Source organism: Symphalangus syndactylus, chromosome 3 (assembly GCF_028878055.3).
Source record: "Symphalangus syndactylus isolate Jambi chromosome 3, NHGRI_mSymSyn1-v2.1_pri, whole genome shotgun sequence".
Taxonomy (NCBI): Eukaryota; Metazoa; Chordata; class Mammalia; order Primates; family Hylobatidae; genus Symphalangus; species Symphalangus syndactylus.
The window spans coordinates 127,493,324-127,520,619 of NC_072425.2; the positions used below are offsets into that span (position 1 = coordinate 127,493,324).

Consider the following 27,296-nt stretch of genomic DNA (forward strand, 5'->3'; position numbering starts at 1 on the left):
AAAACGACAAAAAGCTTTCTGATAAAATTAAACAGCAATTTATAAAATGCTCCTTTATTTCCAAGTAGCAACACAGAAATGCTGTCTCTTGGTAAGAACCCAAACCTTAGCTATCAAGATGTCCAGGTCCATTTTGAGCGCTTATGCTCTGCTCCACCAGCTTCCAAGGTCAATTTTGTCCTAAATCTGTTTCATTGTATCACTTTCACATATAAGTTGCTTATAGTAGATTTTCTCCTGTTCTCATGTTGTAATTGATAAGAGATTTTTCAATGATCAGTCAGCAAAAATGACTACTATTATCCAAAAAAGTTACAAATATACTGATATTCATGACTGTTTTTTTTTTTTTAATAGAAACCTGCAACCTAGGGAAAAGAAGATAGTCTGACTGCTGCTTGCACAAATAGCAGGGAGGCCTTTCTTCAGTACAATGGACTGACAATGGGCATAGGTTTTGTAAGGGTAAGTTATGAAGGACTTTGAAATAGAACAAAAGATTACTGGGTGTATTCAATGGAAAATAAGGCAACTAGCATAAGCTTTTGGGTTTTCTGCTTCTATGGGGCCCTAATATTTTTCACAATAAGAGCTATTTTACAACTCTGTGTAAGTTGTAACTAACTGATAGCAGTGCATCTAATACTTGTCTAAAGATGTGAAAATTCCTGTCTGGTGGAGACAGAACTGATTTATCTGCACCCCTGCCCTGATAGAAAAGGTCAGTTTTGTTTGTATTTATTTGCAAATTCACTTTAGCATTTCTGATTCATATATATATGTGAATATATAAATGAATATATATGTGAATATATATGTGAATATATATATGAATATATATGTGAATATATATGAATATATGTGAACATATATGAATATATATGTGAATATATATGAATATATATGTGAATATATGTATGTATACATATGATTTAAACTTTGAAATCTCCTTTGAACTGGTTGTAACATCTTACTAGTTCCCGCAAAAACGATTTAAACAAAATATTTCACGTGTTTATATTTGCATGAGTCATAATTTTACCTTTTTCCAAAAAATCCTTTAACAGCTTATAGCACATATAGCAACACAGTTTAGAATTTGATGCTCACTATCTGAATGGTTTACGCCAAACTATAATGGAAGTGGAGGTGGTATTTTGTTAAACGGCCTTGGTTTCTGGTGTCTTCAGCAGCTGTACTATGTTCTACTGGTGAAAGATGTAGATAATTCATATATGAAAGTTGCTTAAGAAAAAAAAAACTGTACTAAACAAGCAAATGCAAGTAAATAATATTGAGATTCTTGAGTATTCACAGAACTAGAAATATTGCTTTTTGTTAAGGGACATTTCTTTCCTACTCTCTTATAATGCAGGAAACATCCAGGAATGGGGTAGTGAGTTCTACCAGCAATTTCCCTTTGCACGAGTAGAGTAAGTACATCCTTTGTGATCAGACGTCCTTTGCAACTCTGCTTTTCCTTTCCTCTTTTCAAGGACTTAACTGTGTCTTTGCTGTGCTTCCACCATACTCTCCAAATCTCTCTTCTAGCATTGATTGTACTGCATTCTAATTCTTGATTTTTCCATCTACCTTACCAGACTGAGTTCTGTGAGAAGACAGAATAGGTCATTTTCTCTGTATGACTTCAGTTGGTGAATGCAATATATGATGAGTCATCTGGTTAAATATTTACAAAAATTAAGATCATAAACTGAAGACTGGGCATATAGTATTAGCTAGTGGACTAATGGATTTCAGCTCCTATCAGATTCAGGTATATGGAAGGTGTACAATGTTCAAGTATTACAATGTTTAACTATAAGATTAAGGAGGAAAACAATGACAAACTAGCATAAATCTCTTTTTAAACTGGTCTACATGGATATGACTTTGATAGCTGTCATTATTTTAATAAATAATCTTATAAAATATTTTTAAAGTATTTTTGAGACGACCAAATTAGAATAATTACCTTTGAACAGTATTTATTTTCTCTTCATCATTTCCTTGATCCATTACAGAGACCCAGTGATCATAGAGATCTGATGAAAAAATACTTCCTGGAATATTTCGCAGAAAATCCTTAAATAGATGGAAAAACAAATATTTCAAATCATTATCCTCATGCCAAATATGTATTAGAGAAAGCAGAAGACATTTTGTTGAAAAGTTCCCTTACGTACTCTCTTCTGTGAACTACACAGAGCTCTACACCAACTCTACATTGACTTGGGGACACAGAAACATGTACTTTGATTTTTTTTTTATTGTACTTTAAGTTTTAGGGTACATGTGCACAATGTGCAGGTTTGTTACATATGTATCCATGTGCCATGTTGGTGTGCTGCACCCATTAACTCGGCATTTAGCATTAGGTGTATCTCCTAATGCTATCCCTCCCCCCTCCCCCCACCCCACAACAGTCCCCGGAGTGTGATGTTCCCCTTCCTGTGTCCATGAGTTCTCATTGTTCAATTCCCACCTATGAGTGAGAACATGCGGTGTTTGGTTTTTGTCCTTGTGATAGTTTACCGAGAATGATGATTTCCAGTTTCATCCATGTCCCTACAAAGGACATGAACTCATCATTTTTTATGGCTGCATAGTATTCCATGGTGTATATGTGCCACATTTTCTTAATCCAGCCTGTCGTTGTTGGACATTTGGGTTGGTTCCAAGTCTTTGCTATTGTGAATAGTGCCACAATAAACATACATGTGCATGTGTCTTTATAGCAGCATGATTTATAGTCCTTTGGGTATATACCCAGTAATGGGATGGCTGGGTCAAATGGTATTTCTAGTTCTAGATCCCTGAGGAATCGCCACACTGACTTCCACAATGGTTGAACTAGTTTATAGTCCCATCAAGAGTATAAAAGTGTTCCTATTTCTCCTCATCCTCTCCAGCACCTGTTGTTTCCTGACTTTTTAATGATGGCCATTCTAACTGGTGTGAGATGGTATCTCATTGTGGTTTTGATTTGCATTTCTCTGATGGCCAGTGATGATGAGCATTTTTTCATGTGTTTTTTGGCTGCATAAGTGTCTTCTTTTGAGAAGTGTCTGCTCATATCCTTTGCCTACTTTTTGATGGGGTTGTTTGTTTTTTTCTTGTAAATTTGTTTGAGTTCATTGTAGATTCTGGATATTAGCCCTTTGTCAGATGAGTAGGTTGCAAAAATTTTCTCCCATTCTGTAGGTTGCCTGTTCATTCTGATGGTAGTTTCTTTTGCTGTGCAGAAGCTCTTCAGTTTAATTAGATCCCATTTGTCAATTTTGGCTTTTGTTGCCATTGCTTTTGGTGTTTTAGACATGAAGTCCTTGCCCATGCCTATGTCCTGAATGGTAATGCCTAGGTTTTCTTCTAGGGTTTTTATGGTTTTAGGTCTAACATGTAAGTCTTTAATCCATCTTGAATTAATTTTTATATAAGGTGTAAGGAAGGGATCCAGTTTCAGCTTTCTACATATGGCTAGCCAGTTTTCCCAGCACCATTTATTAAATAGGGAATCCTTTCCCCATTGCTTGTTTTTGTCAGGTTTCTCAAAGATCAGATAGTTGTAGATATGTGGCATTATTTCTGAGGGCTCTGTTCTGTTCCATTGATCTATATCTCTGTTTTGGTACCAGTACCATGCTGTTTTGGTTACTGTAGCCTTGTAGTATAGTTTGAAGTCAGGTAGTGTGATGCCTCCTGCTTTGTTCTTTTGGGTGAGGATTGACTTGGCGATGCAGGCTCTTTTTTGGTTCCATATGAACTTCAAAGTAGTTTTTTCCAATTCTATGAAGAAAGTCATTGGTAGCTTGATGGGGATGGCATTGAATCTATAAATTACCTTGGGCAGTATGGCCATTTTCATGATATTGATTCTTCCAACCCATGAGCATGGAATGTTCTTCCATTTGTTTGTATCCTCTTTTATTTCATGGAGCAGTGGTTTGTAGTTCTCCTTGAAGAGGTCCTTCACATCCCTTGTAAGTTGGATTCCTAGGTATTTTATTCTCTTTGAAGCAATTGTGAATGGGAGTTCACTCATGATTTGGCTCTCTGTTTGTCTGTTATTGGTGTACAAGAATGCTTGTGATTTTTTGCACATTGATTTTGTATCCTGAGACTTTGCTGAATTTGCTTATCAGCTTAAGGAGATTTTGGGCTGAGACAATGGGGTTTTCTAGATATACAATCATGTCATCTGCAAACAAGGACAATTTGACTTCCCCTTTTCTTAATTGAATACCCTTTATTTCCTTCTCCTGCCTAATTGCCCTGGCCAGAACTTCCAACACTATGTTGAATAGGAGTGGTGAGAGAGGGCATCCCTGTCTTGTGCCAGTTTTCAAAGGGAATGCTTCCAGTTTTTGTCCATTCAGTATGATATTGGCTGTGGGTTTGTCACAGATAGCTCTTACTATTTTGAGATACGTTCCATCAATACCTAAGTTATTGAGAGTTTTTAGCAGGAGGGTTGGTGAATTTTGTCAAAGGCCTTTTCTACATCTACTGAGATAATCATGTGGTTTTTGTCTTTGGCTCTGTTTATATGCTGGATTACATTTATTGATTTGCATATGTTGAACCAGCCTTGCATCCCAGGGATGAAGCCCACTTGATCATGGTGGATAAGCTTTTTGATGTGCTGCTGGATTCGGTTTGCTAGTATTTTATTAAGGATTTTTGCATCAATGTTCATCAAGGATATTGGTCTAAAATTCTCTTTTTTGGTTGTGTCTCTGCCAGGCTTTGGTATCAGGATGATGCTGGCCTCATAAAATGAGTTAGGGAGGATTCCCTCTTTTTCTGTTGATTGGAATAGTTTCAGAAGGAGTGGTACCAGTTCCTCCTTGCACCTCTGGTAGAATTCAGCTGTGAATCCATCTGGTCCTGGACTCTTTTTGGTTGGTAAGCTATTGCCACAATTTCAGAGCCTGTTATTGGTCTATTCAGAGATTCAACTTCTTCCTGGTTTAGTCTTGGGAGGGTGTATGTGTTGAGGAATTTATCCATTTCTTCTAGATTTTCTAGTTTATTTGCATAGGGGTGTTTGTTGTATTCTCTGATGGTAGTTTGTATTTCTGTGGGATCAGTGGTGATATCCCCTTTATCATTTTTTATTGCATCTATTTGATTCTTCTCTCTTTTCTTATTAGTCTTGCTAGTGGTCTATCAATTTTGTTGATCTTTTCAAAAAACCAGCTCCTGGATTCATTAATTTTTTGAAGGGTTTTTTGTGTCTCTATTTCCTTCAGTTTTGCTCTGATCTTAGTTATTTCTTGCCTTCCGCTAGCTTTTGAATGTGTTTGCTCTTGCTTTTCTAGTTCTTTTAATTGTGATGTTAGGGTGTCAATTTTGGATCTTTCCTGCTTTCTCTTGTGGGCATTTAGTGCTATAAATTTCCCTCTACACACTGCTTTGAATGTGTTCCAGAGATTCTGGTATGTTGTGTCTTTGTTCTTGTTGGTTTCAAAGAACATCTTTATTTCTGCCTTCATTTTGTTATGTACCCAATAGTCATTCAGGAGCAGGTTGTTCAGATTCCATGTATTTGAGCAGTTTTGAGTGAGTTTCTTAATCCTGAGTTCTAGTTTGATTGCACTGTGGTCTGAGAGACAGTTTGTTATAATTTCTGTTCTTTTACATTTGCTGAGGAGAGCTTTACTTCCAACTATATGATCAATTTTGGAATAGGTGTGGTGTGGTGCTGAAAAAAATGTATATTCTGTTGATTTGGGGTGGAGAGTTCTGTAGATGTCTATTAGGTCTGCTTGTTGCAGAGCTGAGTTCAATTCCTGGGTATCCTTGTTAACTTTCTGTCTCGTTGATCTGTCTAATGTTGACAGTGGGGTGTTAAAGTCTCCCATTATTATTGTGTGGGAGTCTAAGTCTCTTTGTAGGTCACTCAGGACTTGCTTTATGAATCTGGGTGCTCCTGTATTGGGTGCATATGTATTTAGGATAGTTAGCTCTTCTTGTTGAATTGATCCCTTTACCATTATGTAATGGCCTTCTTTGTCTCTTTTGATCTTTGTTGGTTTAAAGTCTGTTTTATCAGAGACTAGGATTGCAACTCCTGCCTTTTTTTGTTTTCCATTTGCTTGGTAGATCTTCCTCCATGCTTTTATTTTGAGCCTATGTGTGTCTCTGCACGTGAGATGGGTTTCCTGAATACAGCACACTGATGGGTCTTGACTCTTTATCCAATTTGCCAGTCTGTGTCTTTTAATTGGAGCATTTAGTCCATTTACATTTAAAGTTAATATTGTTATGTGTGAATTTGATCCTGTCATTATTATATTAGCTGGTTATTTTGCTCGTTACTTCATGCAGTTTCTTCCTAGCCTTGATGGTCTTTACAATTTGGTATGATTTTGCAGTGGCTGGTACCAGTTGTTCCTTTCCATGTTTAGTGCTTCCTTCAGGAGCTCTTTTAGGGCAGGCCTGGTGGTGACAAAATCTCTCAGCATTTGCTTGTCTGTAAAGGATTTTATTTCTCCTTCACTTATGAAGCTTAGTTTGGCTGGATATGAAATTCTGGTTGAAAATTCTTTTCTTTAAGAATGTTGAATATTGGCCCCCACTCTCTTCTGGCTTGTAGAGTTTCTGCTGAGAGATCCACTGTTAGTCTGATGGGCTTCCCTTTGTGGGTAACCCGACCTTTCTCTCTGGCTACTCTTATCATTTTTTCCTTCATTTCAAGTTTGGTGAATCTGACAATTATGTGTCTTGGAGTTGCTCTTCTTGAGGAGTATCTTTGTGGCATTCTCTGTATTTCCTGAATTGAATGTTCGCCTGCCTTCCTAGATTAGATTGGGGAAGTTCTCCTGGATAATATCCTGCAGAGTGTTTTCCACCTTGGTTCCATTCTCCCTGTCACTTTCAGGTACACCAATCAGACGTAGATTTGGTCTTTTCACATAGTCCCATATTTCTTGGAGGCTTTGTTTGGTTCTTTTTATTCTTTTTTCTCTAGACTTCCCTTCTCACTTCATTTCATTCATTTCATCTTCCATCGCTGATACCCTTTCTTCCAGTTGATCGCATTGGCTCCTGAGGCTTCTGCATTCTTCATGTAGTTCTTGAGCCTTGGCTTTCAGCTCCAGCAGCTCCTTTAAGTACTTCTCTGTATTGGTTATTCTAGTTATACATTCGTCTAATTCTTTTTCAAAGTTTTAACTTCTTTGCTTTTGGCTTGAATTTCCTCCTGTAGCTCAGAGTAGTTTGATCGTCTGAAGCCTTCTTCTCTCAACTTGTCAAAATAATTCTCCGTCCAGCTTTGTTCCATTGTTGGTGAGGAACTGCGTTCCTTTGGAGGAGGAGAGGCACTCTGATTTTTATAGTTTCCAGTTTTTCTGCTCTGTTTGTTCCCCATCTTTGTGGTTTTATCTACTTTTGGTCTTTGATGATGGTGATGTACAGATGGGTTTTGGTGTGGATGTCCTTTCTGTTTGTTAGTTTTCCTTCTAACAGACAGGACCCTCAGCTGCAGGTCTGTTTGAGTTTGCTAGAGGTCCACTCCAGACCCTGTTTGCCTGGGTGTCAGCAGCAGTGGCTGCAGAACAAACAGCGGAGTTTTCGTGAACCATGAATGCTGCTGCCTGACCATTCCTCTGGAAGTTTTGTCTCAGAGGAGTACCCGGCTGTGTGAGGTGTCAGTCTGCCCCTACTAGGGGGTGCCTCCCAGTTAGGCTGCTCAGGGGTCAGAGACCCACTTGAGGCAGTCTGCCCGTTCTCAGATCTCCAGCTGTGTGCTGAGAGAACCACTACTCTCTTCAAAGCTGTCAGACGGGACATTTAAGTCTGCAGAGGTTACTGCTGTCTTTTTGTTTGTCTGTGCCCTGCCCCTAGAGGTGGAGCCTACAGAGGCAGGAAGGCCTCCATGAGCTGTGGTGGGCTCCACCCAGTTGGAGCTTCCTGGCTGCTTTGTTTACCTAAGCAAGCCTGGGCAATGGTGGGCACCCCTCCCCCAGCCTCGCTGCTGCCTTGCAGTTTAATCTCAGACTGCTGTGCTAGCAATCAGGGAGACTCCATGGGCACAGGACCCTCTGAGCCAGGTGCGGGATATAATCTCCTGGTGTGCCGTTTTTTAAGCCTGTCAGAAAAGCGCAGTATTAGGGTGGGAGTGACCTGATTTTCCAGGTGCCATCTGTCACCCCTTTCTTTGACCGGAAAGGGAACTCCCTGACCCCTTGTGCTTCCCGAGTGAGGCAATGCCTTGCCTTGCCCTGCTTTGGCTTGTGCACAGTGCGCTTCGCCCAATGTCCTGCACCCACTGTCTGGCACTCCCTAGTGAGATGAACCCGGTACCTCAGATGGAAATGCAGAAATCACCCGTCTTCTGTGTTGCTCACGCTGGGAGCTGTAGACTGGAGCTGTTCCTATTCCTGTACTTTGATTTTCTTATAGCAAAAATCATTGGTATAACTGGAGTCTTCATTATGGTGGGAAAATAAAGGACAACTCATTTGGCTGAAACTTACTGTTTGCATATATTTTAGTGAACTAGTATGACACGACAAGGTCTGGCAGTAAACCATCCTAAATTCCTTTTCCCTTGTCCCTTAGATGGCTAGTTCAAGGAAATGTACCAAGGTATATATGAGGTTCATTGTCTGGTAGTCATTCATTGAATCATTCTGTATGCATTTATTCATATGTGCCAAGCACTATTTAAGTTGCTAGGGATAGAGAAATGAATAAAACTGTCTCTCTTATCTTAGAACTTTATATTCCACTGGTAGTGCACAATTGCATCGAGAGGTACTTAAGATTTCTCCCTGTATTCCCTGTAGAAAGGCTCTCATATATTTGGGGAGAGAGAACATTTCAGGTGATGGCTGGGTTCTAGAAACTTAGGCAGCACACCCATGCCTGATGTACACTAAATAACATGTCCGCAGGATATTTATACTTTTCTAGGAGACCCTATTCTGCTGAGACCACTAGCAGGGCTGAGTGTGGTAAGGCTGAACTATGACACAAACAGGATATGACCAAGGACATTTGTTGTTTAGCTTTTGTTGTAAAGCTTAAAAATAACAAAATTTGGTTCTTGTCCTGGTCCTACAGAGTTGATTGTAGGCCAACTGTCTCTCTTGCTTTTGGTATGGCATTACCAAGGTCAAGCTTGCAGTCTGATCTCCACCTTAGTAAACTTTAGGCAGAGTAAACTCAATATTGTGTTTAAGCTCCATACCCATGGTTGGCTACCCTCTTGCAATTTCCTGCTTACAACATGAGGACAGGTGAAAGTCTGCAATTGGGCAATTTTAACTCTTGCTAAACCAAATCAGTAATTTTATCTATGTGCCTTATTAGAGGCAACACACAACTTGTTACTTAGATATCACGTTTATAACAGTAATATAGAAGCTGTGATAACTTATTGTTACAATTAGCTGATTATGTGGGCATCTTTCCCACTCGCTTATGAGCTCCTCCAGGGTAGGGACAGACCCTTACCTTCTTTGTACATGTCAATGCCAAGCACAGTCCTAGCCATAGTAGAGGTCATTAGTGAACTGCTGCTATATTGCATATGGCCAAATATTAATGGGAGCCACGAGAAGGCCAATCAACTGTAACTGAGATTTTAAGATAATTTGAAAAGCCTCTTTGTAGTCATGTCACTTTATTACTCTCCTTTTTTTTTTAGAATGTTTAACAAGAAGGAAGACTGACTAATTAATTCAGTCTTCTTCTAGCAGAAATGTACCTGCATGCTTGTGATTCAGGTATATCATTACAAAAGTTACCTCTTTTTGGGTCAAGTGATTGAATTTTCATAATTTCAAACTAATTTTAGCTGCTGTACCCACTTTAGAAGTTAGATTTAGAAGAGGCAAAATCTGTTATTTCAAAATGTGGTAGGGACAATAGCTCTCTTTTTAAATCTCAGTGGAAAAAATACTTATGATCTGTCTTGAAGAAAAACATCATTAACATCTTAAACCTACACTTGAAAGATAATAACTCGTAACATCTCAATGAACTCTCCCACAGCTGGAATAACAAGTTACGAAATACAACCATCATCACAGCTGAGAAGGATGTGAGAGCCAATTCTGCACTGCAATCACCAGCTCACAGCACTTAGTTGAATGTCTCCTCTCCTCCAAAACCAGAGCCAAGGCCATCAGCAGAACCCCCAAAGTCATTTGAGATGAGATACTGCAGGATTAAATATGAACTTTTCCTCAAAGGTTTGATGGATCAAAGTTATAGTGTCTTCAGCAATTTTCATCCAATTATAGTTTGAAGAGTTAAGCTATAACTTAAACTAAACTTATATTTAAGCAAAACCAGCATAAGTGAAAAAAATGTACCACTTCAAAACAGATTTAAAAACAAGAAATAAAAGCTTAAAAACTTTTGCTAAAAATTATCTTCCAAATATTCCATTTGGAAGAAAAGGGGGTAAAACATACAATAAAATGTTAATTACTTGGAACACATTTAAGCAGACTTTTCAATCATTTGGATCATTTTTTGTCTTTTGGTTATTTTTGAACAAATATTTCTGCAATTTGAAACATAATTTAACTCTTCCAGAACCATGCTTCTTTGCCATAGCATCAACAGTTTAGCACAAAATTTTAAGTGTAACGCTATGAAGAATAGTATAGTAAGAAATGGTTGTTAAAAAAAACTGCTTTAAAACACAAGCTTGGGAGGCCGAGGTGAGCAGATCATGAGGTCAGGAGATCGAGACCATCCTGGCTAACACAGTGAAACCCCATCTCTACTAAAAATACAAAAAAATTAGCCGGGAATGGTGATGGGCGCCTGTAGTCCCAGCTACTCGGGAGGCTGAGGTAGGAGAATGGCATGAACCTGGGAGGTGGAGCTTGCAGTGAACCGAGATGGCACCACTGCACTCCAGCCTGGGCGACAGAGCAAGACTCCAACTCAAAAACACAAAAAACAAAAACAAAAAAACACAAGCTTTACTTTTGTAAACTAAGAGATATATAAAAAAAAGAAAAATTTATCATGCATAAAAAACCTTGGCATATGTATCTGGCTACATATTTTTACATATGTATATTTGTATTTTACATATACATATTTTTATTGTGTTCCAGGACTGAAGAGTAATCATAAACCCTGTGCAAAACAGATGAGATGACCTTAGCTTCAACCCTCCAGTTCTCTTGCATGATATTTAATTGCAAAAATCTATAGCAGGGTTTAAGAGCAGATATGGCTTATTTATCCAGAAACATCTGATTGTATATAAAGTCATGAAGTAACATTGTGGGCACTCAGCTGGAGTAGGGGTATGCAAGAATCTTCTTCACCATATTTTCCTTTACTTGGTTTTCACGTTTCAGCCAGAGATACAGGCTGGGGCCTTGTCTTGAACCCTACCTCTGGTGTATTCCAATCCTTTGGGAGGTGGGAGCCTGACACAGGTCTGCAGAAGATACTGCGCTAAGGTCAGAAGCTCTGCTTAAAGCTCATTTTGACTGTAGGTGTTTCCAAAAATGTAAAGCATTTCCAAGAATGTGGGGGCAGAAAACATTTCAGAACTCTCTATCTCTGTAACTATGGATGTGACTTAAGTAACAATGGGTAAAGTGTAAGAACCATAAAGAATGCCAAGTGTGGTAAAAGTAAAAGAAAACTTAGATGCTGAAATCATTCCTACTCCACTTTTAAAGTAAAAGGCATCAGGCCGGGTGCGGTGGCTCACACCTGTTATCCCAGCTCTCTGGGAGGCTGAGGCAGGCGGATCACCTGAGGTCAGGAGTTTGAGACCAGCCGGGCCAACATGGTGAAACCCCATCTCTACTAAAAATACAAAAATTAGCTGGACCTGGTAGTGCATGCTTGTAATCCCAGCTACTCGGGAGGCTGAGGCAGGAGAATCACTTGAACCCGGGAGGTGGAGGATGCAGTGAGCCACGATCATGCCACTGCACTACAGCCTGGGCAACAGGCTGTGAGACCCCGTCTCAAAAAAAAAAAGTAAAAGGCACTAGGGGACAAGGGAAGGCATGATGATTATGAAAATAAATGGAATTTTCAGTGATCTCAGCAATTTTTTATTTCAATTGTGAGGCAAATGTTTATTATGGCAAACTTCTTTAACTATTTGAAAACTGTCTTCATTAAGAAGGTAGTGAGATAGTGAGGAAATCATAAGTAGGATGTCTGTTTTGGTATACGTGTGTTTTTTGATTTTTTAAACTTATAACTTTTATTTTTTACATGGAGTGGAAGAAGTAAAGATGAGATTAGTGTGGGATAAAACATTTAAAAAGCATATTTGATATGTCATATCATCAGTAGTAGCTTTTAAAGTCCAGTGTTGACTTTGTGAAATGCTTTTATAACATATACTTTTCAGTGTTAAAAATTATGTTAATAAATCTATTATGGGTCTTTGCAAATAGAAATAATGTTCATAATGAAAAAGTAAAACACCCTTTTTCTCTAGAGCTACACCATGGGGTGGATAAAGGGATAACTCTTCTTACCTTTAAGACAGATGCTATCACAAAAATAGATTCGCAGTCTAGGTGTACTTCGACTCCAGAATTCAATTTCTCTTTTAGTTCTCTGCAGGATTTCACATTGGCTGATTGCCTGAAGATACCTTTGGTGAGAGGTCCTTTTTGATTAAGAAAGAAAAGCATATCCTATGGGGAAGCAAAGGAAAATAAACAAAATGACACTTCACACACACAAATAAGGGAATGTATACTTGCCCTCTTTGGATGCCAGAGGCTAGGGTGTGCTAGGGTAAAAGCACTGAAGGATTGGAGCTAAATAAATGGCTGGAAAAAATTAAAGTCACCTTTTTGGAGAGTGGAAGGTGGTTACCAGGAGCTGGGGGTGGTGGTGAGGTTGGTGAGATGTTGGTCAAAGGATACAAAATTTCAGTTAAGAGGAATAAGGTCACATGATCTATTATATAACATTGTGATTATAGTTAATAATGCATTATATTCCTAAAAATTTCTCAGAGAGTGAATTTTAAGTGTTCTCTAATTTTGCTTTCTATCACTATGTCCTCCTTACAGTGTAAGAAGAGAATGGGTTTTGAAGACAGGCAATCCATGGGATTCAAAACCTAGTTATGCCACTTAGTTACTGTGTAACATTGAGTACAGTACTGAGGCTTTAAAACAATTTGTAAAGGGATGGGATGATGACATGATAACAACTATCCCCTAAATTTGTTGTGAAGAATAAATAAAGTGGTTAGACAGACAAGTGTCTGGCATTTATAGATGCATAATATAGTACAAAATGCCATATATCTAGTATAGTGCTTGAAGGATACTGGAGACTCAACACTGCTTAGCAGTGATTATTTAAAATATCAACTGGAGATAATATAAACCCAGCGGCTTTCATCTGACTCACTCTATATACAAAAGATAAATAAATGCTGGGGAATGTATCTTTATGCGTGAGCACTTGAAATAGAAATAAAACGGATTTAAAAACCTAAGTGTAGGATTGAGTAGTTTCTGTTGCTACAATGATCAAAGAAGACTTTGAGAACAATGTGACGTTCAAGAAAGGATTTGTGAGGAATAATGTGAATTCTCTGTCTGCAGGGCAAATTCTGCTTTATCTGAGCAAGCTTACGTGGCTCTTTCCTAGGTTATCTCTTCCTATTATGTCTTCCTTCTGATTTCACAGTAGCTAAATCAGATTTTGTTATTTGGAGGAATAATAATGAAGATTCTTAGCCAACGACAGTGGTGTCTATAATTTTTCCATTTGGGGACAGATTTACCTCGCAGAGCTCTCCTTTCCCAAACACCCTTTCCCATCAGTTTACAGACCAAAATGAGCCTTACCATGACAGGTTTGGGCAGATTGTCATTCTCACAAATATTTGGCAGAGAAATTCCAAAGAGCTGTCCTGGCATAGGTGATGTTGGTGATGTGGGCAAGTTGTCCAGGTGAGTGCTAGAACCTCGCCAGAAGGCCCAGTTTATGATAGATCTTCTCCTTTTAAACGTCTTATGACCTGAATCTACGGAAGAAGTGAGATTATTAGAAAAATGAGTTTCATTCACTTAATCTTATTTCTATAATTTCCATTTTATGGTATGTTTGTTGCTATGGCTCAAAGAGAAAAAGATGCTAATAGATGGCTTTTGTCATCGACAATTCAACTTATAAAATTTCATTATGATATCTTATAAATGAAAGACAAATCAATGAAGGAAGAATCAAATGTTTGGGTTCTTCTCCCATCCAGTTTTTGGACATCACTGGTCTGTTTACTTGAGTTTTGGCACTACATTTTCAAAGATGAAAGACTCCCTTATTGAACTGTTACAACTAAAAACAAAAAGCATTTCATACAAACCCATTTATTTTCCCATTTTAAAGATAAGACTAAGCATACGAAAAGTTTAAATAAGACTATAGTTAAATATTGAGAAAAAAGAAAGTGTGAAGAGGGAAAGATAAAGGTGGAAGGGGAAGTGGGAGTAAGAGAAGGACAAGATGAAAGGGAAAAGGAGGAAGAAAAAGGAAGAAGGAAGGGAAGAGGGGAGAAGAAAGAGGAGAGGAGTTTTCTCTGTTAAGATGTTCTTTAGAAATAAAGAATGCTTTAGTATCTGACATCCTACTCTCCTCTTGAGAACACTGACAGGAAGCTAATGTCCTAAAGTTTTTTCCTTTCTTTGCAACTGTAGACTTTTATGTTTCTTTTCAGTTCTTGATTTTAAAGTATGTTTAAGGAAGCATGGATGGACACAAACATGAGTGAGACTTGCCCTTACTGATGAAGTTTATAATCTAATAGGGATGAAGAACTGGTTGGGGTGGGGAGAAAAGGAAGTATGTTAATACATATAATGTCATGAGGTAGGAACAAAGTACTAAAAGCATTCAGAGGAAAGTAAATCACATCTGGTCAATAAGAGGGAGGGGGTGATCTTGGGGGTCTTGCATTTGGCTTGGATTTTGAATGAACAAGATTTTAACAGATAGAGCATCTGGCATAGTGCCTTCCATCTAGTAAGTACTCACTAAATCATTATTAAACAATAATTGAAATTGAGGAGGGATTTAAGTAGAAAAAGACAACATGAAAAAGAACAGGCAGAAGAAAGGTCAACAGTAAGGTATGGTTTTATACCATAGTGCCAAAATGTTTTTGGTGTCATTTGTGTCTAATTTTAATATGAAGTTTAACAGGTTTGCTTATGATTTAATACATAAAAAGCTCTTTAAGGTTACACTTTTAAAAGTGGCTGACCTTTCTGTCCCCTCTTCCCAACAGATACACACAAGTAATAACTATAAACTCTGGAAAACCAACCAAAATAAACCTAGCTGAAGGCACTAAAGAGTGAGCAAAAGAAGGTAGATATAGAGGTCAAAGTGCGACACTTGGATGAAGGGAATGGCATAGCACTGGGTGAGTTTTCTAATCTTATAGCTTTTAGGCTGAGAGCAGGCCCCCGGGTAATGGGGGTAACTAAAAGTTGAGAAGAAACCTGTACTCTTACTGGCTTCAAGAACTAGAGAAGGGAGACAGAGGTACCCACAGCTGGAAAGTGAGGGGGGATCCCAGAAAGAAGAAAGCCTGATAGTGGGAGCCCTAAATATTATGTATAAATTCTGCCCACATCTCTGGCTAACCCTTGAAGCTTGCAATCATGGGGGCAGATTCAAAAGAGCTTGAAATTAAGGTTGACAGAACTGAGATGTGAGGAGCCATAATGCCTAGGCAGTACCCACTCATGGTTTGACTCCATTTTCTCCAGTGAAAATACACGATAATTGGTAATTAGACTGGCTGTGTGGCACTGTTCTTACACTAAACTTACGCAGGGATGATGTTCCCAACATTCCTTGATAATGAAATACTGAAGGATTGATCTTTTCAAGGAGGACACAGTCAGCAGTCTTGTCATTTCAGACATGTTAATTCCAAAGAAGTCTTCTATATTGTTTGGCTACCTTAGCATTTTATTTCCTTAGAATAACCTACTTAACTAAATATTTAAAAAGCCAAGTTGTGGGAGGATAAATAAATAAGCAAGACTTTACCAAATGGCCTTAAGATAATCATCTACACACTACTTCCTTGAAATACAGCAAATGCATCATCAATGTACACACACAGGTATGTAAAGCTCTTTGGCTCTAGTCAGGAGCCTCTCTGCACTCCCAGTTCAGACACTTATTTGGACCAAGTTACTCAACCTCTTTTCTTTCCTCAACCTTAAAATGTAAAGGATATGAATTAGCCCTCAAAGGCTTATTGAAAGGATTGTATAGGATAATCTATGAAAAGTACTACTTTTTGTCAATGACAAAAGTCACAGTGATCTTGATGAATGCTGTCAAGATACCAATCTCCTCCTCACAAAGAGGACAACCTCTCTGCACCTACTCTCCATGTGGTTTCACAGCCTTCAGCAGGTATCCAGATATGAAGGAATACGAATACTCCACTTAACTAAAGCAGTTTCTTCCTGCTCTGACATTCTGAACCTCCATTATTTAAAATACAAAACAAAAACGGAAAAGGAAACTAAACCTTTTCTGAAGTCCAGGAAGGGGTTCCTGTATGTCTAGCAAGGTCAATCTATGCAAATATGTGTTTAATATATATGTGAATATATCTGTTGAGTACTTGTGCTCAGTCTTGGTTTGCTCACATTTACTTGATTTTTATTTATTGTTTTTTTAGAGATGAAGTCTCACTATGTTTGCCCAGGCTAGTCTCAAACCCCTGGGCTCAAGCAAGCCCTTGCCTCGGCCTCCCAAAGTGCTGGGATTACAGGCGTGAGCCACTGCACCCAGCCCTGATTTTATTATTTCTAAAACAATCAAAATAAAAACTTATTTGATTTTTTGGCTTTCACACATTTAAGAAGAATGCTCTATCAAAAAGTTATATACTCAGCTACCCTATGAGTGTTGACAGAGGATAAAGTAGAAATTGAGTCCTTTACTTTATCATAAATACTTTCAGCTGTAACCATGCCTTTTGCTATATATACACACGACATTCAACCTGAGTGTTCAGGATTCCTCTGGGACTGAGAGAAAAAAATTTCATTAAAGTTTACTTTCTTACAGAGCTTTTAATGCACAGATCTTGCTTTCTAAATGTCACAAAGGCTAATGAAAAAACGTGCTATTGCTATAAAAAATGAGGGATATAAATGTAAAGCAAACTAAATTCAAGTAAATCTAGCTTTCCTAAATGTCCCTGGCAAGATTCAAGTTAGTGTGTTTACATGCTTAAATAACTGAATGTTAAAAATTACAGTTCTTAAAACTTTGTGTTTATATAATAATCATCATAACAACAAAAAATGTTAAAAATTCTACCCTGGACATGTAACTCCCCAAATTAAGAATATCCCCACCTTTTTTTTTTTTTTTCCCTACAAAAGAAAACACAGAGGTGAATACAGGGTAAACAGAAAAAAAGATGTATCCCATATTTTACCAGCCACCATACAAGTTCAATTCCAGTTCAGTCCTAGGTCTGAAGCAGGTGTGGAAAGTGAACCTACTTTGGGCATAGAGCTGGGAGTTCAGGACAGACTGGAACTCCAAGAACTACTTCAGACTACACTCACAAAGATTCCATTTAATTCCAGAACTCTTCCATTCCACTCAAGTTTTTCCATACTAGGGTTGAGTAAGCTATTCAATCTTTTGTTTAATTTCTACTCTGTTCTATACACTAGACTAAGCCCTGGATGAGTTCCCAGGTCTTAAGGTCATTGTCTAAAGAGACAAGTAGATTATATAAACAGATAATGTGATTTTTTAATGTGTTACACTAGAGATATGTATAAAGTGCTACCTGCCTGAAGGAACAAAGATTTCCTAGAAGTAATGATGGCAGCAGCAGGCTGTCTGGAGTGGCTGCTGCCATCGCACTGGCTGTAGCAGGGAGGTGTGGCCAGGGCTGCAGGATTCACGGAGCTGGCAGGGGCTGGGGACAAGCGGGAGCCCTGCCCCTTCTGAGTTGAGGTAGGAGGTCCCTGGGTGCCACTGCAGACATCCAAGCCATGGCTGTGGACCCTGGCATCCCTGGGCTCTCAGGACCTGGGAGCAGGTGGGAACCCTGCCCTCCCGGGTGGAGGTGCAGCCATCTAAGTTGTGGTTGCATGCCTGAGCTTCCTGCTCCACAGAGCAGGTAGGAGCCTTGCCCTCCCACGAGCTGCAGCTGCCCAAGTCATGGCTATAGACCAGGCCTCCCTGTGCTCTTGTGTGGGGACAGGTAGGAGCCTCACCCTCCCAGGTGTAGCTCCAGTCACCCAAGTCATGGCTGCGGACCCAGGCCTCTTGCTCCACAGAACATGCAAAGCCCCATTCCCCAACACAGCTGTAGCCAACCAAACCGGCTGTAGACATAGGCATTTCTGTACTCTTGGGGGCCCTTAAGGCCACCCCTGCCCTCGCAGGCTCAGAAGTGCCTGCTACCATTGCCTGGCTTCTCCCTGCTGTCGGCACCTGCTCTGATCCTGGTGCAAAGTTGGGTGAGTCCAAGTGCTATTGCAGCCCAGCCGGGTTGTGCAAACACTTGGGGCAGTGCTGACATGCCAGCCCCCTGGTGCCTTGGCCTGCTCTGGACTTTGGGTGCTAACAAGCATAGGAGGGAAGCCGATCAGGGGCTGAGGCAGCTCAGTGCTGGCCTGCAGGCGCCCCCTGCACCTATAGCCTGGGCACCGTGAACAGCAGCAGGAGGCAGAAAGGTTCCTGGGCAGAAGGGGGTGAGTCCCTGGTGAGGCCTACTTTTAGGCCAGGGAGGGCCTGAAAGCTGGGGGCTGGGCTGCCAGTCCTGTGAACTGGAGTGGGAACTTGTGGTGCTTTTTCTGGGTCTGCCCATGGACAAATAAGCATGCTCTTCCTCCCCTCTGAGGCCCATAAAACCCCTAGGCTCAGCCAGAGCTGAGCAGATGTCCTGACAACCAGCTGCAGAGAGGACTACCCACTCCAGGGCCTCCTTTCTGCTGAAAGCTGCAGACGTGAGGATGACCAGCCTGCAGAGAGGAGCTACCCACTCCAGGGCCTCCTCTCTGAAAGCTGCACAGATGATGAAACAACCAACTACAAGGAGAAGCTACCCTCTCTGCTAGGAGTTGCACATCTGATGGGATGACCTGCCTGCAGAGAAGAGCTAACCTCTTTGCTAGGAACTGAACACTTGACGGGGCACCCTGGCTGCAGAAAGGAGCTGCCCACTGTGGATATCCTCTGAGCTGTTACATTGCTCAATAAAGCTCCTCTTCATCTTGCTAACCCTTCACTTGTCTGTGTACCTCATTCTTCCTGGTCACAGGATGAGAACTTGGGACCAGCTGAATGGCAAGGCTGAAAGAGTGGTAACACAAACAGGGCTGAAACATGGCCCTTGCTCACCACATTGTGGGTGAAGAGAAGAAGATAAGAGCTGTGGCCCTTTGGGAAGCCCAGACCTAGGAGCTCCCTGAGCAGGGCTGTGACTCCCACTTTGGGTCCCCGCAGTTCCTGGCATCTCCAAGCTTCTGGGCACAACTGTGTTCCCTAGTGCCAGCCATGGAAGCTGCTGGTGTGCCTGGTCTGGCTGCAGCCTTGCAGACAGCCAGCACCCATGCAGGCACGTGAAGCTGTCTGCTCTGCTGCAGCAGCTGGTATGTCTGACTGTGTGCAGTGGCCAGGCCCCATGCTCACTCATGCACCCCTCACCACTCCACACCTGACTTGCCTCTGGCAGGCATGGGATCCAGGCCAGTAGTAAGAGCCAAGTGCTGCCTGCAAGGCCGAGTGGGTGGAATGAACCCAGTGGCCTGAGCAAATCTTGGGCAAATGCATCACTATCCACAGAGATTTCTGGCCAGAAAAGTGACAACCCCAAGGTGTTGTAACAGTAACATATAACAGTAACCTGTAACAGTAACATGTGAGTTGGGCCTTGAGGTCAGAACTTTGAATGTCGGTATCTTGAACCTCCACAATTAACACTAGAGCTTTCCCACTGGGGATCAAACATTCCAAAGACGAGTTACAGATCTAAGTCTCAGAGGCGGCCTTTTGAAAGATCTATTGCTGTTATGTTTTCAGTGTAAGGCTATTTACTAGGAGGTCTTCTCTACACTGAGGCAAAAATTTGAAAAACGGATTGGCAATGACTATGCTCACCGATGGTTATGCTGGTTAACAGGGATATTTTGTGAAAGCTAATTAGAGAAAGCTTTATATTTAGTTTAAAAATAAAATATTGTTCTCAGACAATATTCTAACAGAAATCATTAGATTTTAACCCTTTGTTTCCAGGGGAGAAAACAAGACATGATTTTCCACATAAAAGACCATGCAAAATACCCATTTCCTAGGACTAAGCAATTTAAGAACTTATGAATTCTGTGGATTTTAAATATACAGGCCACAAACAAGTATGAAAGATTCTGACTATAACAACTGGCACTTGGTAAATAAGGCAAAATTCTATGTTTATATTATGTGCCAAAAAAAGAAGTATTAGCTCATTTTTCCCCATTAGAAGTCAGGTTAATAGCTGGTACGTATGTGAACAAGGGAGCGTGAAGTTACTCTTGCTCAAATTAGAACATGACAAAGATGTAACAGGCAAAGGAATGAAGACAAGTCAAATAAGATGGCTCTGTTACTTGTGTGAGCTCTGTTATAAAATGTGGTAGAATATAGAGTCTTTAGCTGGCATGTTTTTAATTATGCATATTTTAATCATTCAATCAGAGGGCACAAACTATGCTTCCTGGACTAAATCTGGCTTGCCACCTCCCTTTGGATAACTTGTGAGCTAAGAATGGCTTTTATATTTTTAAAAAGTTGAAAAAAATTCAAAAGAATAATATGTAGTAACACATAAAAATTATACGGAATTTAAACTTTAGGCCAGGCGTGGTGGTTCATGCCTGTAATCCCAGCACTTTGGGAGGCCGAGGCGGGTGGATCGCCTGAGGTCAGGAGTTCGAGACCAGTCTGGCCAACATGGTGAAACCCCATCTCTACTAAAAATACAATAAATACTGATTTTTGTATTTGGTGGCAGGCGCCTGTAATCCCAGCTACTTGGGAGGCTGATATAGGAGAATCGCTTGAACCCGGGAGGTGGAGGTTGCAGTGAGCTGAGATTGTGCCATTGTACTCCAGCCTGGGCGACAAGAATGAGACTTCATCTCCAAAAAAAAAAAAAAAAATCAAATTTTACTGTCTAGAATAGTTTTACTGGAACATGACCACACTCATTCATGTAATGTCTATGGCTGCTTTCACTTCACACTCAATAGCAGAGTTAAGTAGCTGTGACAGAGATGGTATGTGGTGCGCTCATTACTTTGCACTGCTGCTCAGGGTACTACAAATTGCAGTGACCCTGTCACATCTTGACTGTTTCAAGTGCCACATGTATCAGGATACCACAACATTTTTTTTTTTTTATTACTTATCATGTAAAAACAATAAAAGAAAAGTGGACTTCTTCTAATGTTAAATTTTTAAGGCAAAGTGAAATGCAGATAACTTTGTTATGGAACTAATGGCGAAGTATTATGTTTACTGTGCAATGAAGTAACAGCTGTGGTTACAGAATATAATATATGTCAATGGTTAACAGACCAATGGTTAATCACAATGCTCCCAACTCATAAGAAAGCAATGGATCAGAAAAATAATATTTAAAATGAAATATATCATTACTGCAGAATTCCCTCACAAAAATAAAAATGAGACTACAATAAAAGTTAAGTTTCTCAGTGGCTCATTTGTTAGCCAACCAAGGAAAGCCATTTACCCATTTACCAATGGTGAACTGATTAAAGCTGTGTGCTTGCAGTAGATTAAGAAAGAGGTCCAGAGAAACTATATTTAAGATTATCAGCCTTTTAGTAAGAATAGATGATTGAATAGTTGAGGGCATTAGGAGTAATATCAATAGTAAACTAAAAAACAAGGCAAGTGACTTTCCTTGGTTCTTGATGAGGTGACAAATGTTACCAATACCACTAAGTTGTTTAGTCAAGAAGTCAATGCTGAGTTTGAAGTGACTGAAGAATTAACCTTGAATAGTCTGCACAGAATAACTATGGGTAAGAATATTTTCAAAGCATTTGAGAAAACAATAATTCAGTACAACCTGAAGTGGAATCTGCTGTGTTATATTTCATGGTAATGAAAATGTGTGGAGCAGAAAAAGGTGTAATTTGACAAATTTAGAAAGCTTGTGAAAATTTGAAGTGTTTAATACCTATGATTATTCACTGTATTGTTTTGATCAGTGGTACTATCTGAAAAACATGGAAATCTGTCAAGTGTTACTGGATCAGTACTGCCAACAGTGAACTTCATTTACTCTCATGGACTTAACTATTGTCAGTTCTGCGAATTTTTGTTAAAAATAGAGGCTAAACGTTAGCCTGCATTATGCTATCACACAGCATCTCAATGGCTCAGCACTGCTAAAGTTTCATAGTGATATTTTGAACTCAGGGCCCAGATTGAACTTGTTATGAATGAGAAGAACAGCCTTCAACCTCTATTAACGGACACTAAATGGCTTTGAAAGTTAGTTTTTGCTGTAGATACGATGATGTTTCATAATAAGTCCAACCTAAAATTACAAGGCAAAACAGTGCCTACATACAAAGTTTTTACTGTAGTAATTTTCAAAACAATGAATGTTTCATTACAAGTAATATCAAGCTGCTTTATATACTTCTTGTGCCATCAAAAGTTAAAACAAGAAGCAAGATCTTGATTCACATACAAATGTACAGCAGATATGTTTCTTGAGTTCAAACTACAGTTCGAGTAGGGTTTTACCAACCTCGATGCAAGAGCAAAGGTGATTTCCATATCTCAAAATCCATTTCACTATGCAACTGAAGAGCTTCCACCTAACCTTCAATTGAGAGTGATTATCTGCAATGAAATGATATGCTAAAAGGCAAATATCAAGAGAAGAATCTAACAAAATTCTACAAATGCCATATCAAAGAGACATATGCTCAACTGAAATTAGATGCTTGTAGGATGATATCAGTATTTGGCAGTACCTATGTGAGAAAATATGTTTTCAAAGATGAAATATAAAAATTTTATTATAGATCAGAATGTTTGTACTCAATTTTGATGGCTAGATCACTAACTTTAAATTCCAACTAAGTGAAATGTTATCCCTCCAAAAGAGTTCACTTCTCACTCATTAGATTTGTATCACATAAAACTGTATTCAATTGTTGTTATATTTTGAATTCTATCAATAAAATTTGGTGGAAATTTGTTTTTTCTCTTGTTATACAACACTTACATAATATCCTTGATTTGTGACACTGACCTGCAAAATTTTACTATCTGGCCCCTTACAGGACAAGTTTGCTGACCCCTGATCTAAATCACTGGTTTCTAAAGCAGTTGTTCATCAAATTCTTTTGTATTTAAAAAGAAACAACATTAGTGGTTCACCTGTAATTTTTTACACAGGCGATTCTGATGCTCTCAGCTGGCCCTTGGCGTCACTGGTCTATAGTTATTCCATCCCTAATCCCATTTACCATGAATCATTTACAGCTGGAATCATCTAGCCTCACTTCCAATAGAGAGAAACTAAGCAGAGGATGCCTACAATTTAGTTGAGCAAGTCATTAGCAAAACTGGTTAAAACCCTTAGGATTCCTGATTCCTGATTATTATAAAATAATGTTGACAAGGGACCCAGAAAAATAGTTTTGGAAAACATAGGTACAAAGGTAGAAGAGTAGCAGATTATTATTCTCCTCAGCCTAGTTATAAAGATACCCTCTGTATCTTTAATGAACTAACAACAGACCTATTATTCATTCATTCAACAGATATTGATTGAATACTTATTTGTATATGCCAGGCACTTTTCCAGGTACTGGGGATATAGAAGCGAACAAAAAAGACCAAAAGCCCTGCCTTCATGGAGCTCACATTTTAGTGGATGGAAGACCATGATGTCTCAGTGTTCCCCGTTCCAAATTACCCAAGGTGAGTGAAAAATTTTAGAGTCCAAAACCTCAATGTACTATTATAGAGAGATGACTGTTAACAAATTCAAGGTAAATTTGTATATCTGACGTTGGTAAGATGAGGGAGTCCGTGAAGACTGATCTACTGATTTACCGATGACTTCGGTAAAGTATAAAGTTTGAGGCTAGGTTATCAACAGAAAGTGACAGGCTGGATGTACATGTGGGTGGAAATTTATATAAGACAGTTGACTCAAGTAGTTGGAGAATGCTGCACAGAAACAAAGTTAAGACTACTCACCCAGTATGAAATGCCCATTAAGGTTGGTCATTAATGATACCAAGTAGCCTTGATGCTATATGATTTCTTCCAACAGGGCACAGAGTTCATCTAGAGATGAGATTTTAGGAGGTGTATAGGAATGTAGAAAAGAGGGTCAAAGAAACAGAAGTTTTCTGCTAGACAGGGATGATCATGATAACCATGAAATTTAAGTTGCATAAGGAGGAAAGTAAAGATGGACAGGGGGACTAACAGATGGAGAAAGTGGTAGAGTTTAGTAAGTTTGAAAGAAGCAGAAGGAGTCTGGGCTTCCAGAGATGAAAAATAGAATGAACAAAGGCTGGCTGAAGAAAACAGATGGTGGTTACAACTCTTTTGTCCAATAAAATGTCAAAATCTTGAATCAAAGGGGCGAACAGGAAAATAAGTTTCACAATGCTGTTACAATTTCTTGATGTAGTTATTTCAGAAACTATATGTTTTAGTATGAAATATAAATTAGAAATTAACTTCAAATGCATTAGAGGAGGTTCTGTTTAAAACAATCTTGGAGTGTATTAACACTTAAGGCAAAAAAAAAAACTTTACAATGAGTGCCGATTTAATTTGTTTTTTCTAAGTTTAGATAGCTACATACAAATGTTTCTTAAAGTAGGGTTGTTCTGCAATGAAGATAAAAACAGTATGAGCTAATTTTTCATTAATGCTATACCAGCTGAATCACATACAGATGAAGAATTTCAGATTTTCCCCTGGCACTCAGACGATGCCAATAATCTGTCAAGTGGCAGGAAGGTAGCCTCAGTGATCTCTCAAGGTCTATGCCATCCCTTTAAACTTATTATGCCTGGGGTCCAAGTTTGGTCCTTTGCAAAACGCGAATCCATGGGTCTCCCAGTTGGTTCACATTGACAAAGGTAGCTATAGAAATTCACAATCAATTTTCTACTATCTCACTCATACTTTTTGGTATCAATTTCCTTCTGTTGCTTATACAATCTTCCTTTCAGTCAGAGCTTAAAGCTCAAACTTGGGTTAGGGTAAATTACAGTTCTCTTATACTGAACATCACTTTTATCATTTCAGAGTCTTTATTGTGGCGTGGGCAAGAGACTGCTATGTTCACAGGGAATTCATATTAGATTAGTGGGCTAAGGAGAGACTTCTGTAGGAATCATCTTAGTCTTCACATACTTATCAGCACCAAGAATCCAGGTAGGGCATCACAATCTTCTGACACCCATCACTGACAGGCTCCTTTTTATAATGCAACCATTTAGAGAGAACACACAGTTGGAGTGTATTACAGTACAAAGAAGGCATTGAAGCACCTGCAGCACTCCTTAGTGCCTTTGACTCTGCAGTAGGAATAAGGTTAAAGGGGAAAGAATGGTGAAGAAAAAAGGAACAGACTGTATTGCTGCTGATTCTTAGTCAATCATGCCTATTGCTGATTTATAAAACCATCTTATTCTAAAAGTCCATCTTTCTTTTTCAAAATACTTAGCAAATTCCAAGAAAAAACACCTCATCTGGTGGAAGGTTTGAGTCTTTGCCTTTGTACCAAATTTATGTTCAGGAATGAAAACTTTTGCTAGAAGCAACTCACCACTCAGTTGCTGGGCTGCAGCCAGGCGGCTGGGCTTCAGGATGAACTGGCACTGCATCTCTCGGGGTAGCTGTTCCATAAGGAAGGGCTCTTGGAGGTTGAAAGGGGTGGTAGAGTCCTTTGATCCCGGTGTCAGGAGTGCAGTGTCTCGAAGATGGCTCATTTTAATTCCATATGGATATTCATGCCCTACACAGAGACAAATCTAAATGTAGACTTCAGGCTGACTGGTACTGTTAGCATGTGTAATACAAAATAGGAATGTATTGCAATTTACTCCTGGGACTTTTGGCATAAAGAATCCCTTTGTTTGACAGAATGATCATTTACACTCTTACAGTTGGCAGACCAGTATGCAGGTGGTCCTACCAAAGTAGTTTTAAGGGGAGGAGGGAGAAAAAGAAGAAAAAAATCTTCTTTAAAAATTATCTTGTTTGGAATGAATGCACAGATCAGTTTGCAAGTTCCATAATGCTGACTTTTCCAATGCGTGCATCTAATAATAATTAAAGGTATTCTACTGTCTCCTTTGACATTAACTAGATCTATAAATTTTCAGCAAATACATGTCCTTGCTCAGTCTCAAATCTATGATTTAAAATATTTTTTCTACCTACCACAGAAGTATAAGGATCTATATATGTCAAGTATCACTATTATTAATATTATTTAACACAAGATGTTTGCCTAAAAACATTTCATTAATTTTTATTAGTTATACAGTTAGTTACTCAAGAGCATTGGGACTGGTTTGATTTATGCTTCCCTCTCACTGCTGCCCTCTGAGATTGATGTTCAGAGGCAATAATCAGAAGGAAGACTGCAGGGGATCAGAAACACAGAAACAGATGCAAAAAGGAATGTACAGACTATAAAAACTAAACCCTGGACATCTGACTACAGTATGATTTTAACTCTTTAGTATTCTAAGTAATTACATCCTTTTAATGTAACCCTCAAATACCACTGTGATGTAGATTTTTTTTTAAGTACAGAGAGCAAGTTCCCTTCTATTCATGACTTATCACTAAATGTAACTCAGCGAACTCTTACTCTTCCTTTTCAGCTGGTCTAGGCATACAATGTCAATGTTTCATTAATATCAAGTACTACAGCAACTTCCAGAAATTAAGACAGAAAAAGGCTTCTATGACAATAATAAAACAAAATCAATTGATCAAAATAGCCTGGAGCTAATCTACAATTGATGTTTGCAGAACATATTAAAATAATGATTAAGCACTGCTGCTAAATCATGGGACAGTAATGTCCTATGTCCCATTGTTTTTCAGTAAGAGCTAGTCAGGAAGCCTGGGGCTGCCATAAGCCTAAAAGTTACCATCTACATAGTTTTCATTAATATATTTTATTAAAACAATTATTTTAAGTGTTTGATTTTTAATAACTTTATTGCTCATTGACTATTACAAAAATGACAACATTAAAA

General features: G+C 39.1%; 1 protein-coding gene and 1 long non-coding RNA gene across 6 annotated transcripts in view; one reads left to right on the top strand and one right to left on the bottom strand.

Moving 5' to 3' along the window:
* The window catches only part of LOC129479625 (uncharacterized), a 36,851-nt gene extending 26,333 nt beyond the window's left edge, over positions 1 to 10,518 (top strand). The window contains exons 3-4 of the long non-coding RNA XR_008656740.1: positions 358 to 465; positions 10,003 to 10,518. This is a non-coding gene — a long non-coding RNA (uncharacterized lncRNA). The remainder of the gene's footprint in view (positions 1 to 357; positions 466 to 10,002) is intronic.
* ARHGAP20 (Rho GTPase activating protein 20) overlaps positions 1 to 27,296 on the bottom strand; it is a 146,079-nt gene that overhangs the window by 8,259 nt on the left and 110,524 nt on the right. For all 5 annotated transcript variants that reach the window (XM_055273043.2, XM_055273044.2, XM_063636509.1 and 2 more), the window contains 4 exons: positions 25,850 to 26,038; positions 13,818 to 13,996; positions 12,483 to 12,644; positions 1,976 to 2,085 (listed from right to left, as the gene is read on the bottom strand). In XM_055273043.2, coding sequence (XP_055129018.1) covers positions 1,976 to 2,085; positions 12,483 to 12,644; positions 13,818 to 13,996; positions 25,850 to 26,038 — 640 coding nt within the window. The remainder of the gene's footprint in view (positions 1 to 1,975; positions 2,086 to 12,482; positions 12,645 to 13,817; positions 13,997 to 25,849; positions 26,039 to 27,296) is intronic.